This window comes from Benincasa hispida, chromosome 1 (genome assembly GCF_009727055.1).
Source record: "Benincasa hispida cultivar B227 chromosome 1, ASM972705v1, whole genome shotgun sequence".
NCBI classification, from domain to species: Eukaryota; Viridiplantae; Streptophyta; class Magnoliopsida; order Cucurbitales; family Cucurbitaceae; genus Benincasa; species Benincasa hispida.
This window is the reverse complement of record NC_052349.1, coordinates 48,397,101-48,413,693: the sequence shown is the minus strand read 5'-3', so window position 1 is coordinate 48,413,693 and position 16,593 is coordinate 48,397,101. Positions and strand designations below refer to the sequence as shown.

General features: G+C 34.8%; 2 protein-coding genes across 10 annotated transcripts; one reads left to right on the top strand and one right to left on the bottom strand.

The window, feature by feature from the left end:
- Nucleotides 1–1,156: 1,156 nt before the first annotated feature.
- LOC120082913 (probable metal-nicotianamine transporter YSL6) lies at nt 1,157–7,515 on the bottom strand. The gene is made up of 7 exons (XM_039038364.1): nt 7,109–7,515; nt 5,337–5,509; nt 4,552–4,649; nt 4,258–4,395; nt 3,387–3,576; nt 2,800–2,932; nt 1,157–2,271 (listed from the first exon to the last, which is right to left on the bottom strand). Exons 1-7 carry the CDS (start codon nt 7,473–7,475, stop codon nt 1,343–1,345), a joined length of 2,028 nt encoding a protein of 675 aa, XP_038894292.1. The 5' UTR covers nt 7,476–7,515; the 3' UTR covers nt 1,157–1,342.
- A 24-nt stretch (nt 7,516–7,539) lies between these two features.
- LOC120082983 (protein LAZY 1-like) lies at nt 7,540–16,270 on the top strand. 9 transcript variants are annotated; one of them, XM_039038482.1, is made up of 7 exons: nt 7,540–7,681; nt 8,046–8,182; nt 8,831–13,130; nt 13,209–13,275; nt 13,905–14,644; nt 15,198–15,471; nt 15,905–16,270. In XM_039038482.1, the coding sequence occupies exons 3-7, from the start codon at nt 13,125–13,127 to the stop codon at nt 15,922–15,924; spliced, it is 1,107 nt and encodes a 368-aa protein (XP_038894410.1). In that variant the 5' UTR covers nt 7,540–7,681; nt 8,046–8,182; nt 8,831–13,124; the 3' UTR covers nt 15,925–16,270. The 9 variants fall into 9 exon arrangements, with proteins under 9 accessions (XP_038894410.1, XP_038894575.1, XP_038894496.1 ...); XM_039038647.1 differs by having other exon boundaries at nt 7,542–7,681; nt 8,059–8,182; XM_039038568.1 differs by lacking the exon at nt 7,540–7,681 and having other exon boundaries at nt 7,877–8,182; nt 8,831–9,037; nt 13,084–13,130.
- The last annotated feature ends 323 nt before the right edge of the window (nt 16,271–16,593 follow it).

The window sequence follows — 16,593 nt, the reverse complement described above, 5'->3', positions numbered from 1 at the left end:
TTATCAATTATATTGCTCTGTTATAAAAGAGAAATGACAAAAAAATTCAAAATAACAATAAATAAATTTTGAGCTTTGTATTATGTTCATACAAAACGTGTTACATTAAAATTTTGTTTATATCTAACCAAAACATAAAAGTAGTATAATGAAAATTCTTAATCTTGATAAAGAAAATTGAAGCCAAGCTCAAATTATAGGGACGAAAGTGGCAATTAATTAAATAAGTAAATAAACTTTTAAGGACCAAAAGGTATACTATATAGAGCTATCCCAAGTGCTAACTAGAGCTACATATGCCATCACTTTATTGAAAGAGATTAGGAATAGGCATGTCATAAGAGTGCTAGTTGGTGACAATGATTTTAGATATGGAGGACCCAAAATGGGTGGTGGTTCAAAGCTAATTGAACCAACAAAAAGAAGAAAAAGGAAGGAAGAAGAAAAAAAAAGAGAGTGAGATTCCAATTTGGAAGATTGATGGTGAATGCAAATAGAAGAGGTCACTATATGTGCCATGTGCTATGCTTTGCTTGGTAGTTAAAGTTTGTTGAGTATTTGAAATATCCTAAGGTCAGCAAAGGGGATAGATTTTCCATCCTTTTCACAAATAGAATCTTATTATGTTTATGTTGGTTTTTTGGCTTTTATTCTTATTACAAAATCAATCCAAAATATCTTGCTTTTTAATTTGCATCTCCACTTATGGAAGTCAACTTGAATTACAAATTTAGAAAAATAAGAGTCCTAGCCAAAATTGACAAACAAACCCAAAACCATTCAAAATCGATTCGATTTAGTTTATAGTTTAACCAAGAAAGAAACGAAATATGGTGATACACGCGACGGACTCAGAGTATAATTTGATTTGTCCATTAAATCTATGTAATAATAGGATAATAATTGCAACAGATAACACTTTACGTCTAATAATTAAGTGTATAGCAACATTTTTAAAGAATTATAAATATAACTTCTATCGCAAATAGATTTTATTGTTGATAGACTCCTATCTATAATGATAAGACTTTGAGACCTTTATCTAAATTTGGTTATGTTTGCAAATTCTTTTGTATCTACTTTGGACTTGATTGTTATGTTTGTAACTGACCTGCTACAAAACATGGTCACATATCAGAGATATATATCAGACAAATGGAACCTTAACTACTCGGTATTTTGCCTTAGAAATGAAAGGTGTGAAATGTTCCTTCGTACAACAAGGTTGAGCAAATAAAGACTCCTAAAATTTAAGGGGGCAGTGGATCCATATATACAAAGTAAAACAGAAATTTAGCCTGTTTCATCGTGTACAACGTGAGCTAGCTTCCAATCATGTAGCTCAGCTCGTAGGGTTGAACGACATGCATATGGGAGGATTGATCCTGAAAATAGAAAGCACAGCTGATGGAATTGTCCATATGCCATCACCACATATCAAACCAGAAGCAACTGCGCCAGCATAATCCTCTGCATCCTTCCGATTAATCCGCTCCCATATAAAGAGGATAACGGTCCCAACAAACATATCGATAGCAAAGTAAGCCCCGATGTAGAATGGAACAGCCATGGCCATCGGAATTGGGATGAATTGTGCGATTTTCTTTGGAACAACGTCTCTCAACAGGTTCACTAAGAACGCTGCCACGAAAAACCCGCAACACATGGCCAGACAATGCTTGGGGAGTTCTGAAAAACCCTCAACACCTAGAATAGCCATTTCTCTAAATATTACGGCATAAGGGGCTTTGTATGGACTATCTGGCAATCCGATATCAAAAGCACTCCAAAATAACCAAAATGTAAGGGGAGCAATCACACAGCCCATGGCTGTCCCTACTAGCTGACTTACAAACATAGACTTGGCTGAAGAAAGTGTAAGGTAACCCGTCTTGAAGTCTTGCATAAGATCAGCAGCTGTTGAAACAATGGACATCATAACACCGCAAGCTGCTAATCCAGCAATAACTCCTCCGTTGTCTCCAACTAAAGAAGCAAATAGAAAAAGACCAAGCTTCCCATAAGTTGATGATAGACTCCAGTCAGTAAGACCGGTGCCGTACGAGTTGCAGAAAGCAAGGGCAGGTGCAACAACGTAAGCGCTGAGAACCAAATACCACTTCAAGGGTGGGAAGATCATTGGCATTGTTGCTGTCGAAATGGCTGCTAGGCCAACATATCCAGATGCTGCAAACCATGTCGGTATTCTATCTTTGAGAAATACCTCATCCTTCCTTCTTTCCTCCGCAATCAATTTATACCCCTCACCATCTGTCAATTTAGACATCAGGACAGTTCAAGACCATTAAATCCAGTTTTTCTGACAAACTATTGTCAATGCAAGTTTTCCAGAGAGCCTAAGGATTATGTCAAATAGAAACAATAAAATCCCAAAACAGAATGCCTACAACACCATTTTTCCTCAAATATGCAAGTCTTATTCTGCCTTCATATAAGTCATATAACTATTTATAAGACTATGCATTAAGATCAATCAGTTGATAAGCCATGAAACACTTGAGAAATAAGCATCTCAGCAAATCAGTTAAATAAACCTATTCTAGAAAAATAAATTCATTAACTAGGAATCTAGATATGATGTTTGGACACATTGCCTAATTACATCACGGACTTTTTCGCAAGATATTAATGAATGTCCATTAGAACCTATCAATATTGATTGTCATCACTATTTATGATAACCATTTTAATTGGAAGGCTCATGCAGTAAAAACAAGTGAAAGAAATCTAGGAGGAAGTAACATAGAATCAACTCGAACTCCAAGGTAAAATAACCACCTGTGGCCTCTTTTATGAGGGGCAGGTTACTCTTTGTGGTGCTTTTGTTGCAAATTTCTTTGACAGTGAGGGATATAATTTTTATCAAATTATAAAGACCGTCACCAAGGATGAGGGAAATAGCTATGAAGACCTGCAGAGAAACAGAAAGTAAAGCAGTCTGAGGCAGACTACAAATTCATAGACAGCAAGTTCATTGAGAAAAAAAAATAAAAAAATTTAAGGGCATACAAAAAACCAAGCCCACAAAAAAATCCATTCAAGGAAGGGATCCACAGAGAAATATGAAACCCAACAAGGACCAAATGCCACTAGGGCTTCTCTCCAAACCTCCAACACTATTATTTATCTCTCCTTAAATATCCCACGACAAAGCACACACTCTGAAAATATGCGAAAAGTTTTTCATTTTGACACTCTAAAATTAAAATTGACTGAAGGCATACACATATGGTCTAGAATGTAGCAAGACAGTGGGAGGCCAACACAAATATTCTCATTTGATAACACATAAATCCAAAAGAATCATTGTAAACCGATGTCTAAGAGAGTGACACAAAATCTAGACTGTTCAAAACTTCAAGTACCTTGTATCCATAAAGTCCTTTAAAGTCATTGCTCTCAAGGTCAGCTGGATACCAGTTCCCAGCATGCCGAGTAACGAATGGCCAAAGAAACCCCCATGATATAATTGCTCCAAGAAGAACAGAGCAGTTTACAATGTGAGGACAAATGAGGCCACAACCCACATAAGTTGGACTGAAGTCGAAATAAAACCTGCAACAAAATAAGTAATTAATTACACAAATCTACATGGTCTCAGTAGAGTTATAGAACATTTTGTGGAGGCAATATTTGTTTACAGTTATTTGTGGAAAATTAAGATGAGCCAAATGCAAAAACATCAACTTTTGATAAAACCTATAGATTCAAGAGATGGTGGGGATTGGGGAGGGGAACAAAACTTCTATGCAAAACCTTAAAATTTCAAAGTTCAGCCCAATTCCACAGTAACCTTTTTCTCATCAAAGCTAGCAAAAAAGCCAATTAGAAATTATTACTGGATTGTTCATGAATTCTTGGTGTAATACTGCACTTTCAGGTGTGATTTGATCTCATCAATCGACCATCACTACCCAGATGTATAATTTAATTGACTTTCAAAAAAGTCATAAGTTGAGACTGAGACACATTAATCAATTTGCTTCCATTGTACTAGAAATAATTTGGATTCTGAGTATGACAAACTTAAATTCAATTTCTTGCATCTTCTTCCTTCTTAGAGCAATAAGAGAAGGAAAAAAGAACAAAAGAAAAAAGAAAAAGGTCCCATGAGTAAATAATGCAATGTTTGTGTTGGTGAACAGCATGTCTAGTTTAACACATTTAATTCTCTATTTTTCTCTTCCCTCTTTTCGGAAAGAAGAAAAAGGCTCAAGGAAAAAAACCAAGACTTACGTATTCTTATATAATTCCAAGCCAAGAGTGGGAAAATTATCAAATCCACAAGAATCTCCAACACCACTGAAGAACCACTTGAAACAGCTCCAAATGAAACTTATCCCGAGATATTTTCCAAGACAATGTACCTGCTTTCTGTAAAGAAAAGTAAAAGAAAAAGAGGTATGAGCTGCAAAGGGAAACATCCACTTAATATCCACAGCAATTAAAATATTATTGGAATATTAAAATGGGCTTTGGGCGAAACAAAGATCCCATTCCCATTTGATCTTCAGACTCAACAATGTTTACCCTGCAAGCTCAGCTCCTGTGTTTGTATGGAAACTATTTATCAGCATGGCCGTGGCTGTTCCGCTGGGATATGTAAGCTTGTAATCCAAGACCATCACCTGGACTCATCCAACAGTGGATAATAAAATTAAAAAAAAAAAAAAAAAGAAAAAAGAAAAAAGAAAAAGAATAGGAAGAATGGATATCTGTGAGTGGGTGAATCAATTTACACACGCTTCAACCAATTTCACAAAATTTGTTAAGAAACTCGTAAAATTTTAACAACATAAAAAGATGGCCAACATGGGATTTGAGTTTATTCTTCCACCCTCCTTTTATTTTTATTTTTTTTTCAGGCCCCAAGCATTGAAATATTTTACTTCACTTATTTGAGCAGCCAATCTAATGCAAAATGTAATACAGGGCTCCATTGCAATATGTTTCATCTCTCCATTGTTTCTTCAAAGTGCATTAAAGCAGGGTTTTCCTAGAGAAGCATATCATGCATCAAATGAACTGATTGTAAGAAAAGATAGATTAATCTGGTAAATGGTTCAGCCAATAACAAGCTTAAGTAATATCTTTTGACCATATAGATTATAGAATGGTAAGTAAGGATATACGTTAAGATATGAGATTTCATCCATTTCTCAACCGGCCAGAAAAACAAAACAAAACATCGAAATTGGAAAGAAACATATTAAATTTAATGCAAAAAAGAAGAGAGAGAGTAGGAAGGTTTAAGTTGAACAAATTCAACAGTATAAAGATTAAGTTGAATATCAACAAAAGCGTATAACATTCACCTTACGCAAAGGCACAAGACTAAATAGCCCAAGGAAACTGACAACAAACAAAAAACCAATCATCCACGCCAATCCTGGGTTTATCACATCTTCTGCCCGGTTACCAGGATAATCTGTGCCAATTAACTTATATGTTCTCTCATCCATGGCAATTATGTAAGAACCGAATCCTCCTGAAATGAGATGAAAATTAATGAATTGGATTAAACAGAAAAACATATGGAACCCACAAGGGTAAAAAATTACTGCTCATAATACAGATAAGATAGAGGGAAACTTGGTTCAAATCAAATGTCTAAATCAAGACGAATGCATTTGCTTCTTTACCAAGTCAACCTGTAGATGCTGACAACTCAAAATAGACAAATACATAACGCACAATGAATTCCAAGCAAGAAAAAGATTCTAAAATTGACAATGATAGAATGTGAAATTCAGTTAGTCTTTAACAAACCCCTAGAAAAGTTACCATGGGAACAAAAAGTATACAGTTCAAGCAGGAAAAAAAGAAGAGGAGAAATCAACTAATAAAGATACGAGTCACAGATTTACAGCCAGTGTTTTTTTTTAAAAAATAAGTTTGTAGATCAATGATGCAGTTCCAGACAGCATTCCACAAAGCCAGTTAAGTGAAGACAAAGTTCTGAAATATAACTCCTAAGAACTAATAAATACTTCGAAGATTAAATAGTTAGGTTTGAATAAATCAATAAGTAAACTGGGACATCAAGATATTAGCTTAACTCGAGTCTGCACTGAGTCTTCCCATAGCGTTTCTTTTACCATAAAATGTCAATACTGAATGCTGCACATGAATGCTTAGAAGACTGATATCGGACTTATCCAGAGAATTGTGATTAATATTAAAAAGCTTCTCGTGGAGATTCAACTATTATTGTAAGCAGTGAGGATATTGTGGACTCTCTAGCACAAGATGATTTTGTTTATGAGAATTCAGAGATTTACTTTGCAGATGGTTTTGATATCTTGTTTCAAAATGGTGAAAATATTCAAGCAGAAATGTGACCCATAATTCCAGCCACATTCACTGCTTTGATTGAAAAATGTGGGTTGCAGATGAAATCAATTCCACTTTGTTCTCCATCAGTTAAAGTTTAGCTTGATGGTTTAGTCCAGGAATGAAACTATTATTGTGGATTCTCGTGTTAGTGCAATGCAACTAAGCCTTACTTTTTTGCACTTAAGAAGTGTTTTCCCTAGTATTTGCAAGCTTGGAAGAAGTTGGTTTGCTTTGTGGTTTGATCCTCACACTTTTAGTCTTAAAGGACTTCTTTCCTCGTCTGCTCATTGGTCTTCAGTTGGTTTTGGCTTTAAAGTTTATGTGTTCTCTAGCTTTAGTTTCTTTTGTGGAGTTGGTTTGTTAGGTTTCAAGTGTTTGCTTTTTGATGTCTTCTCTTCTTTGTATCTAGTATTGTCTTCTTTTGTTTTCCCCGGTTTCTCTCTTGTCTGCTGTAGAAAGTCAAGGCACTGATGTTGTTGCCTCACTTCACTCCCAATTTCACTTTCTACTTTCTAGTTTCAACGGCGACGAATGGGTTTGATTTACTGCCCATGCATCTCAAATTTCTAGTCAAAAGTAGAAGACTCCAAGAAAACTAATACCAAAAGGGTACGTGGCTTCAGAAATTGAAGACAAACGTACAAAATTTACAAAGAAATGGAGAATCGCTATATGAGCAATCTCAAAATCACAAGAAGACAGCTTAGATAAAATAAATGGTCAGCGACAAAGAAGAAAAAGAAAAGATTACCACTGAAGGCCAGGCCGTAACAAGCCACAACGCATGTCTGAATGACGGTGTTCTCTTGCTTGGTAAATGGTGCAACTGAGAATCCGATTTTGGACAAAACCCCTGTCCATGATTTGACGAAGAAGAAACCCAATAATCCAGCGGCGACGTTCAAGGACGGGATGATTCCCACTGTTAGATTCAGCTTGTGGGTAATGATACAGAACAAAGTTCCTAACAAAGCACTCACAGCCAACCCTCTGACCGTGATTTGCTCTTTCCAATCTGGGATTTTCTCCAAATCATCAGATTCAACGGACCCCCCATGATTGTCAGGCTCCACCAACAACGGTTCTGATATTTCTAAGCGATTGTTCTCGGTCCCCATCGAGATGATGATTCTTCAATTTCTTCCCTTCTCCCCCGATAAGATTCAGAGATTCAATCACCTAATAGACGTAATAAAATTCCCTTTTAATCCTGATGCGTTTCTTGGAATGTGTGATCCACAGAGTTGATTAGAAAAGGATTTGATTCGTTGGAATGTGCGCTGTGACAATAGTGGAATTGATTTGTTTTTCCTATTTTTCGCAGGTCAGATATTACAGTAATTTCACCTCTAATTAAGAAAAATATTGAACAGCACATTTTGATTGATTTTTAATTTGTTTCTTTCAAGTTGTAATTAAGAAAAGATTCATCGCTTAATCTTCCTAAAACAAACAAAACCCAACAAATTTCAATTATTTTTTTTGATGGGTAGTTCTAAAAATGAAAACTTTACTGTTTTTCATTGATATAAGAAATATTTTTATTGGGTTTGTCTTTCCTACCCTATTAATCAATTTATTTGGGTCAATTAACTTCTTTCATTAGAACTAATCTGGATTTTCATTTGTTTATATCATGATTGATCCATTTGTCCTAAAAAATTAGTATAATCAAATTTCTTTATTAGTTTTTAAACACAGAGAGAGAAAGGACGGCGACAGTATTTTCCATCGGATTCTTCATTTCCCGGGAAAGTTTCCAAGAATCCTCTCTGATCGGCGATGAGCAATGAAGGGTTCGATTCCATTTTTCCCTTCGTTCAATGTGAGTTCACTCCCTTCTTCGACATCGAAGAACTTTGATTTTACGAAATTTTTGGGAGATTTCTTCACGAAGGGACCATTGTCAACAGTTCAAACATAGTTTATACAGAATCTGAATAAAAACTGTTTCTAAGGAGAACTGTTGCTATTTACTATTGTACTGTCAGTATCTACATAAGAATAGGATCTCCAAACTATAATCTGTATGATAAAGAATGTTGATATTTAACAAACTTTAGGGTAAAGTCGAAGTAATGAATGTAGAAGTAGAAGGAATAGTGGTGTCAAGAAAAAGGATTATATGCTTCTACAGTTGCTTGACTAGAAATCTTTTCTTGAACTCAAAGGATGTAGGAAAAAAATGAGGTGAGGAGTCAATTTAGACGGACATTTAATAAAGGTATTGAGTTATGAAGTATGAAAATGATCAAAGATGAGTATGTTCTTTTGCCCTTTTCCTGTTTTAAGTTACGAGAAAGTATATTATCGTCTTGCTTTACAGTGTTCATAATTTTCATGATATTGGCCATTCTTTATTTGGTATTTCTTCATAAACAGTTTAGTCCTGTGTCTTTCTAGTTGAATTTGTTCATGTTATAATGCACTCAAGTGGAAGTAAATCCAATACCAATAGCTTTCTTTTGCTCAGCTGTTTGTAATCTACTCCAGCATATACCTACAAACCCCAAAGGGATGGACAAGGGATGAGATTGAGATTGAATTCACTGCCAATGCATATTCTTTATCAGCTTCAAATGCTGCCCACCTAGGCAGCATTCGAGTAGAGATAGGATTTGGAATCTGAAATCTCTGGCCCAGTTCAACCTTCAAGTTGCTTCTACTCATCTTTCTCCCAGTATGTCATCTAGTTATTTATTTATTTTTTTCCTTTTTGTTTTCCTGGAACAAATGTGTCCTGCATGTGAGATGTTGAATGTTACTTGTTATGAAATGTAGCATGTTGTATATCATTAACAATCTTCAGACAAGTAAATGTTTTATACAAAGAACCTAGATGCTATATGGTTCATGTGAATAGTAAAGGGATAACAATAAAATTGCAAGGAGGCAAGAAGGACAAGATAAGGTAGTTAACTGTCAGTAAACCTACACCTTTGGTTTCTTGAAGTACAAACCCAAGCAAGAATTTAGGAAGAAAGAAACACTGGTAAGGATAAGCAATAAGTGATGATAGTTGTTTCAAATGGTCGTGAAGGTTAAGTGTAGAAGCAGGAAATTTCATTTTTCTCGCGATACTTGGCTTCTTGGTTAGACATTTGAAATTCAAACTTCCCATTTGAAATTGACTGTCTAACTTGAATTAGGAGTGAAATAATTACATCTTCAAATCTAAGAAAATTAATTTGCACATGACTCTACAATATTTGGCATTGAGAAACTTATAGTCACCTCCCTCTACTGCTGAGGGAACCATGACAGTGTTGTCGACATCAGTTCTAACTTGCAATGCATTCACATTTATCTTGGTGCTTCAAATCATGAACCTGGCTTTGCTACTTGAAAGCTATCACTTAACTTACACCAATTTGGATTTCTAATAGAAGCTGTAACTCTCTCTTTATTTTGTATAAGATCGAATCTTTGATAACTTAGGTCCCTTTTGATAACCATTTGTTTTCTAGGTCTTGATTTTTTTATCAATTAAGCTTATAAGCACTGCTTCTACTTATTGATTTCCTATGAAACATGGACACTCCATTTTAGGCAAAGTGTTCAAGTCAGGCACTTTCGGACACGTTCCGGACACTTGTCCGACACACAAATTTTCGTTTCCTATATTTATTTATTTATTTATTTTTAATTACAGACACGTGGGGACACGTCTAGGACCTTCCTGGCATGTCTAGAAAATATTTTAAAGAAAAAATGGTCAAACCTTTTATGTTGGACCGATATTTAAAGCCCAAATCAATTATATGTTAAAATAAGATTTTTTTTAAAAAAAAAAAACTTTTTTTAACATAGATTGGAAAAAAGAAATATACGCATGCATAAAAAACTGTAGCGTCATGTCTGTGTCTATGCTTCTTAACCAAGAGTGTATCCCCAACGTATTTGTATCTGTGTCCATATTTCTTAGTTGATTTCTTTTTTTTTTTCTTTTGTTATCTATTTTTAGGAGTGTATTAAAAAACCCAAGTCAAATTTTGAAGAGTAAAAAAACTAGTTTAAACACCTTTTTTGTTTTTGAAATTTGGTTTAGAATACAAATGTTTAGTTAGGATAGATGAAAGTCGTTGTAAGAAAACAAATACAATTTTCAAAAACCAAATGGTTATCAACCGGGATGTTAGATGAACAATTTTGGACCTATGGAACACAGCCAGAATTCTGAATTCAAGGGTACAGTATATCAATAGATTATGTGTTCATCCCCATTGGGAATGGGGAATTTAGAAATTCCCCAATTTCTAGATTTCCACGTGGAATTCACATGTCCACGCCTGATCATGCATGGATCCAGCTACAGCCTACCCCACGAAATGACTCACATTTTACACAGTTTTGCATTTGTTTCAGAGTGGATGCCCTTTCTGCTGCTCTCCAAATGAGGCAACTCATTTTGTTTCATAGTAACTTGTTGCTTAGCTGAAAATAAGGATGCTAACTTACCCACTTAAAGCTAATTGGTAGATTTTGATGGCAGATTGGCAAGCTTGTCAACCCCCAATCAATCATAGTTATCAATGATGGTTGGAAAGAACATGTTCACATGTCTTTAATAGTAACTTCTAGGATGAAAAAGAAGCTATGCTTTTGTAGGTTGTCATATTTGGAAACCTGCTGAGAATTCACTTTCTACTTTTAATTCAATGATTTCGAAAAAAAAAATAGCAAATAAAGCCAATGGAATTTAATCATCCAGCTCTCTTAAAATCGAAGAGTCAGGAGAAAAAAAAATGACTGCCACAATTGAGAAACTGATAGGTACTAACTTAACTAGCTTTTATCAGAATGAAGCCTACTGGTATTAGCTCTAACTAACATATTGATGGAGTGTTTATTGCACAAGAAAGCACTTGTCACGTCTCTTTTTCTCATCCATGAACAAGAACACAAGAAACATATCAGAACCATCCCTGAATAGCAGGAATTTAGCATTAAATATAATACAATCAATCTGAGAAATCCAGTTAAACACTTCCAGCTATGAAGCCATTTGGTGGTGATTTGAGTAAACTTCTCACCTAATGGAAGGATTGTACTTAAATTTGAATAATTTAGCTTATGTCGGTCTGAGTATGGGTAAGGTAGACAGACGATTGTCCCATCTTGATTTGAGCTTAAGATCATGATGGAGAAAGATAACCTTCAATTATTAAACTGCTATATGTAATTGATAGGAGAGATTACGTACAAATGCTAAATCTAGGAACTCTAATCTGGAGTTGCTTTCTGATATTAGAAGTAGACCAATCAAAGCCGATTTATGTCATTATCTTAACAAACTATTAAGTAAACTCTTACATGAATATGTTGGCTTAATTGGTAATTTGAAAGGAATCAATAATATGGTATTGAGTCATTATTGATTTGTGGCTTTAGTTGAACAGCCGATGTATATCATTAGGTTATGCTGTGGATCTGATAAGCCTACAGGCAAAAAATGATAGCAAGCTGAGTTTAAACTTCTAATCTGCTAAATGATATAATATTAAATTTACCTTCACCCATCAACTTAAGGCTTTGAGTCAAATCGGTGATTTAAGATAGTAGCAGGCAAGTAGTCCAGAAGGTCTTGTATTCAAACTTACCATTGCAATATTATTTCCTCCCCAGTTAATATTGATTTCCACTTGTTGGGTCTTCTATATATTTTATGCCCACAAGTGAGAGGGAGTTTTAAATAATATAATATTAAATTTACCTTCACCCATCAGTTTAAGCTTTTGGGTCAATTAGTGACTTTAGATAGTTAGTAAAATTATCTTGTTTGGATAATGATCAACAGGGTTTTAAGAGAATGAATAGATCAGCTAATACATCTTCAACTATGATATAGTTTAAACCTTAAGTGTATAATGTATATGCTGACGTTTTGCTAAATTGAGTTTAACTTGTACTCCTCTTGATGTTGGGAGTTCAAGTCCCTGACATTTCTATTTTTGTAGATGAAGGAATCTCAGGTAGATAACCAATGACTCAATCATGCAACGTTTGAAGGATACTAAAGCTAGAAGTTAGATTAAAATGAATCAGTATCAGCATTTTGCTACATAGTGGAACTGGTGAACCTAACAATAATCTTTTTAGTGGGGAGCAAAGAACTAAAAAGTCTGAAAACATACCTATTTGGGACCCTTAAATATCCATGGTCATGATCATTTGTGTTAATCATCTCTGCAGCCAACAATATCAAACAAGCATAACTTCTCTCTCATTCTATCTAGAATGGCTTAGTAGGCTTTCCATATAAAGTACTTTTTGTGATATAAGCAATTCTGAGATTCTGTCAACCATTATAGTTCAAATTTGTTTGAAAAAAGATACGCATACCTATTCTCTCTTTTTTAGTATGTCCATGGAGGATAACTACACATTCAATTCAATAGTGTATCTGTGCAACCTAATCTTGGCACGTATGCAAATTCATCACACTATAACCTTCAAATTGGAGTTCTCAAACAACTCTCCTATTTGTCCACATGATTTGATGTTGAAAAGAATTGCCAACCAAAAGTTTTGTAACTTTCTATATGTTTTATTTGCTCACTTCTTTAAGATCATTCTAGGAATCCACTGAATTCCAACTCATCAACAGTTAAAAGGGAAATTAATCTGCATTTTACTTCCCTTCTGGGATATTTAATTGTTAAGGCTATATTTTCCTCAAATATCTAAACCTAACAAATGTCCTCTATTTATGCCTCCTATGACAAGCTAAACAACTAAGAATCAAGTCTTTGAAGAGAGCTTAAAAAATGAAGGTAAGTGAAGAGTCTATACACTTCAAGATTTATACCCTTTAACATCCCATCCATTAATGTTGCCTTTCATTCCTGCAGTTATTAGGATGGATGCACAACAAATTTTGGCAAAGTGGAATCGAGTCGGTCAAGGATTTCACAATTGGTATTTTAACAACCTCTTTCCCTCACACTTTTATTTCTGATCATAATTCATATCTTAACAAGAAAAATGAGCAGATCATACATAGTACATCCATGATGATTAAGATGTACAATTCAAGTTCTGCTGTCGGGATTTTTCCGGTTGGTGTATACCAAGATTTGTTGTATACTAGTTGAAAACTTCTTAAATTAGGGAACAAGAACGGTTACAAGAACAAAGTTAGAAATGTAAAACCTCAAAGGTTACCCTCACAACATCATGACTATATAATCTTGCAATTTCTCAACATTTCGTACCGTGGTAATCAGTCTAGCTGAAGCCTGAAGTATGGCCAAACATGATGTTTCAAAGAAACATTACGGTTTCATTCTCTCAGAAGTTGGGGCCACCTGGGAACCTGTAGGAACCTCTCACTCTCAAGCCTCTTTCTCTACTGTTGAAACTTCCGAGTAACATTACTTTTAGATTGGTCCACTGTGTACTCTTGCCAGAAGTAGAAGGGAAATAAGAAAAGGACATTCAAGTTACGCTGTCTCACTAATGAACAAAAGGGGATTTTGTTTCTATTTTATTAAAAGAAATCATGGTTGACTCCAGAAATGTTGAACTCTTTTTTTCTTTGGTTTCAGCAAACCCATGCATGTGCCTGTCATTACAAACACCAGTTGATGATGAAGACATCTATTTGAAGCCAGGTTTCGGTTGCAGAACCGTGCAGCCCCATAGTCAGGATTATGAACAATCATCTTTTGGAGTTGAAGCCAACAATATATTGGAAAAATGTGGGGACTTATCTAATTCATCTGATATTTTCCATGGGTTCCTCACTATTGGAACTCTGGGTTCTGAACCTGCAACACCAACATTCTCCTTGGCTTTTGAAAACATGATTGAGTTGCCAGATGAGGTGACAGAGGATGACCTAAAACTGATAAATTATGAGTTGGAAAAATTTCTTGAATCTGAAACTAAGGAAGACTGTTGTGATCAATCACCTGGGAGGACAAGCCATGCTAGTATTATCACACTTGCAGGCAAGCATACAGAAGTAACCGAAGATGAAAATGATGGGAAGACTCTAACATGTCCACTTCAGGGATATCTATTTGGATCTACAATTGAACTTCCGGACAAGATGATAGATATGAGGAAGGAAAAACCTTCATCTTCAGAGTTGTTCCAAGGGACTATAACAGCAAATGAGAGTTCCAAACTGAACTTTGAGAAAAAGGAGGTGTTAGTCAAGCATTCAAATAAATCTGCACTAAGCTTTGTGAAAAAGATGCTTAAGAAACTTCGTACCTCTTCACATGGTTCAAGCACATATGACTCAGGTGATTCATATTCAACCAAGAAGAAACTCCAAAAGGTTAGTTTTCAATAGCTTTATTATCATTATTCTTGTTATTATTGTTATTATTATTTTGAAAAGAACTTTATTATTATTATTATTATTATTATTATTACTTATTACTTATTGAAATTAATATTCTTGAATGTCCACTGTGATTCATCAGGCAAAAAATGAAGAGAGATTCTGATAGAGACACACATATGTCATGCATGCATAACACTTGATCCCAGGAGTAGTTTTAAAATAAGTGCTTTCAGCAAAAATTACTACTTCAGTTACAAGCATCTTAGTAAAAAGTGCATAGTTACAAAGTTAATAACAATTCACTTTGACATTTGGTTTAAACTCAAAACAGTACTTTTGAAGTGTTTTCAGGTAAAGTACTCAAGAAGATTCTTCTCACAGAACACTGTGAGGTGCTTGCTTTTGACTTTTTCCAAAAGTATTTTCATGTGATCCAAACATAGAACTCATTCGTAGCACTTGGTGCCTCTGACACACACTCATTCAACTAAAAATCAGTTTCTTTCTTTGTCAAGCTTTTTGAGTGTATTATTTTGATATTCAGGTGCTACGTAGGTTCCATAGAAAAATACACCCTGAAACCTCTACTGCTACAGACGAAGGCCGAAAGTCCCAAAAATACATCTTCGAGAATGCGTCTTTCGATAACTTCAATAATGGACGTGTGATGAACAGAGTGGAAGATCGAATAACGTATTGTCAGGAATTCATCTCAAAAGAGGAAATGTGTTATTGGAAGACCAACTTGGGCTTGCCCCTTTATGGGGTTGATACCTCAAGTGCAAACAGAGGGCACTGGATCAAGACAGATGCAGAGTGTGAGTCATTTCATATTCACTAGTTTGAAGAATCATCTTCAATGTTTAACTATTAAGCTTAACCCTTTGATATGTTTAATTATCAATTACTCAGATTAACTGTTCCTGCACAAGGTGACAACATACTTCTCTCTTATCTCTATCATGTGCAAGTGTTAGGATAGAGTAGAAAATCAGTCTTCCAATATTCAAAAGTAAATGTATGTGATAAACATCTTCATCTGGTAAACATATATGAAATTTGGACTTACAAACTAAAAGCAATCCAAAACTATGGAAAGTTTGGATTGTTTTGAGGAATCCATCAGAACTCTTCCTTACTTTTTGTCTCTTTAGTTCTGATTTCTCAACTATTGAATGGAAATGCACTTTGAATGAAGATTATTTTGATGTTTTTGATGGAACTCATCAGGTTTTGTTGTTTCCATTATAGACTTGGTGTTGGAGCTTTAAGGGAAGATGATGTCTACAAATACCAAAGTCCATCTACCAAGCACAAGGATCAGAATGGTATCATATATTATATCATCATGTAGAATAATCTCTTGCAAGTTTTTAAGCGATGACGTAATCAATAATGTACATGTTGCTTTGTGTTTTAAGTGTGATAGTGAAACTCTAATTTGGTTTGGCATTTGTTGTAAGCTTTTATAAATGGTATGGACTGTCTACTAGAGTCATTTGAATTCCTGTCACAATCATTTTCATCTGTGAAATGTCAAGTGTTTTGTTTCCTTTACATGTACATTCTTCATAGATTATGAACAGAACTTAAATAAGTGGGTTCTTTTAAACAAAACCCTTTTGAATATTCTGTAATCTAGGAACTTCAATTCATTTTCTGCCAGATTTTCTATACATTTGAAAGGATGAGATCAATATTTCGTTCGAGTTAGGATAAAGCTTCACCATTTGTTCCCATATTTCTCTTTTCCCCTCAGAAAGTGTAAAAATACAGTGAAATATTAGGGTTCCTTTCGTAACATTTCCATTTTTCATTGAAGAACTAGAAATAAGATTATGTTTGATAACTATTTATGTTTTCTGTTTCTTGAGGGGAAAAAAAAGAAACAAAAACATGGTCATTGGTAACCATTTCGTTTTTTGTTCTTGGTTTTTGAA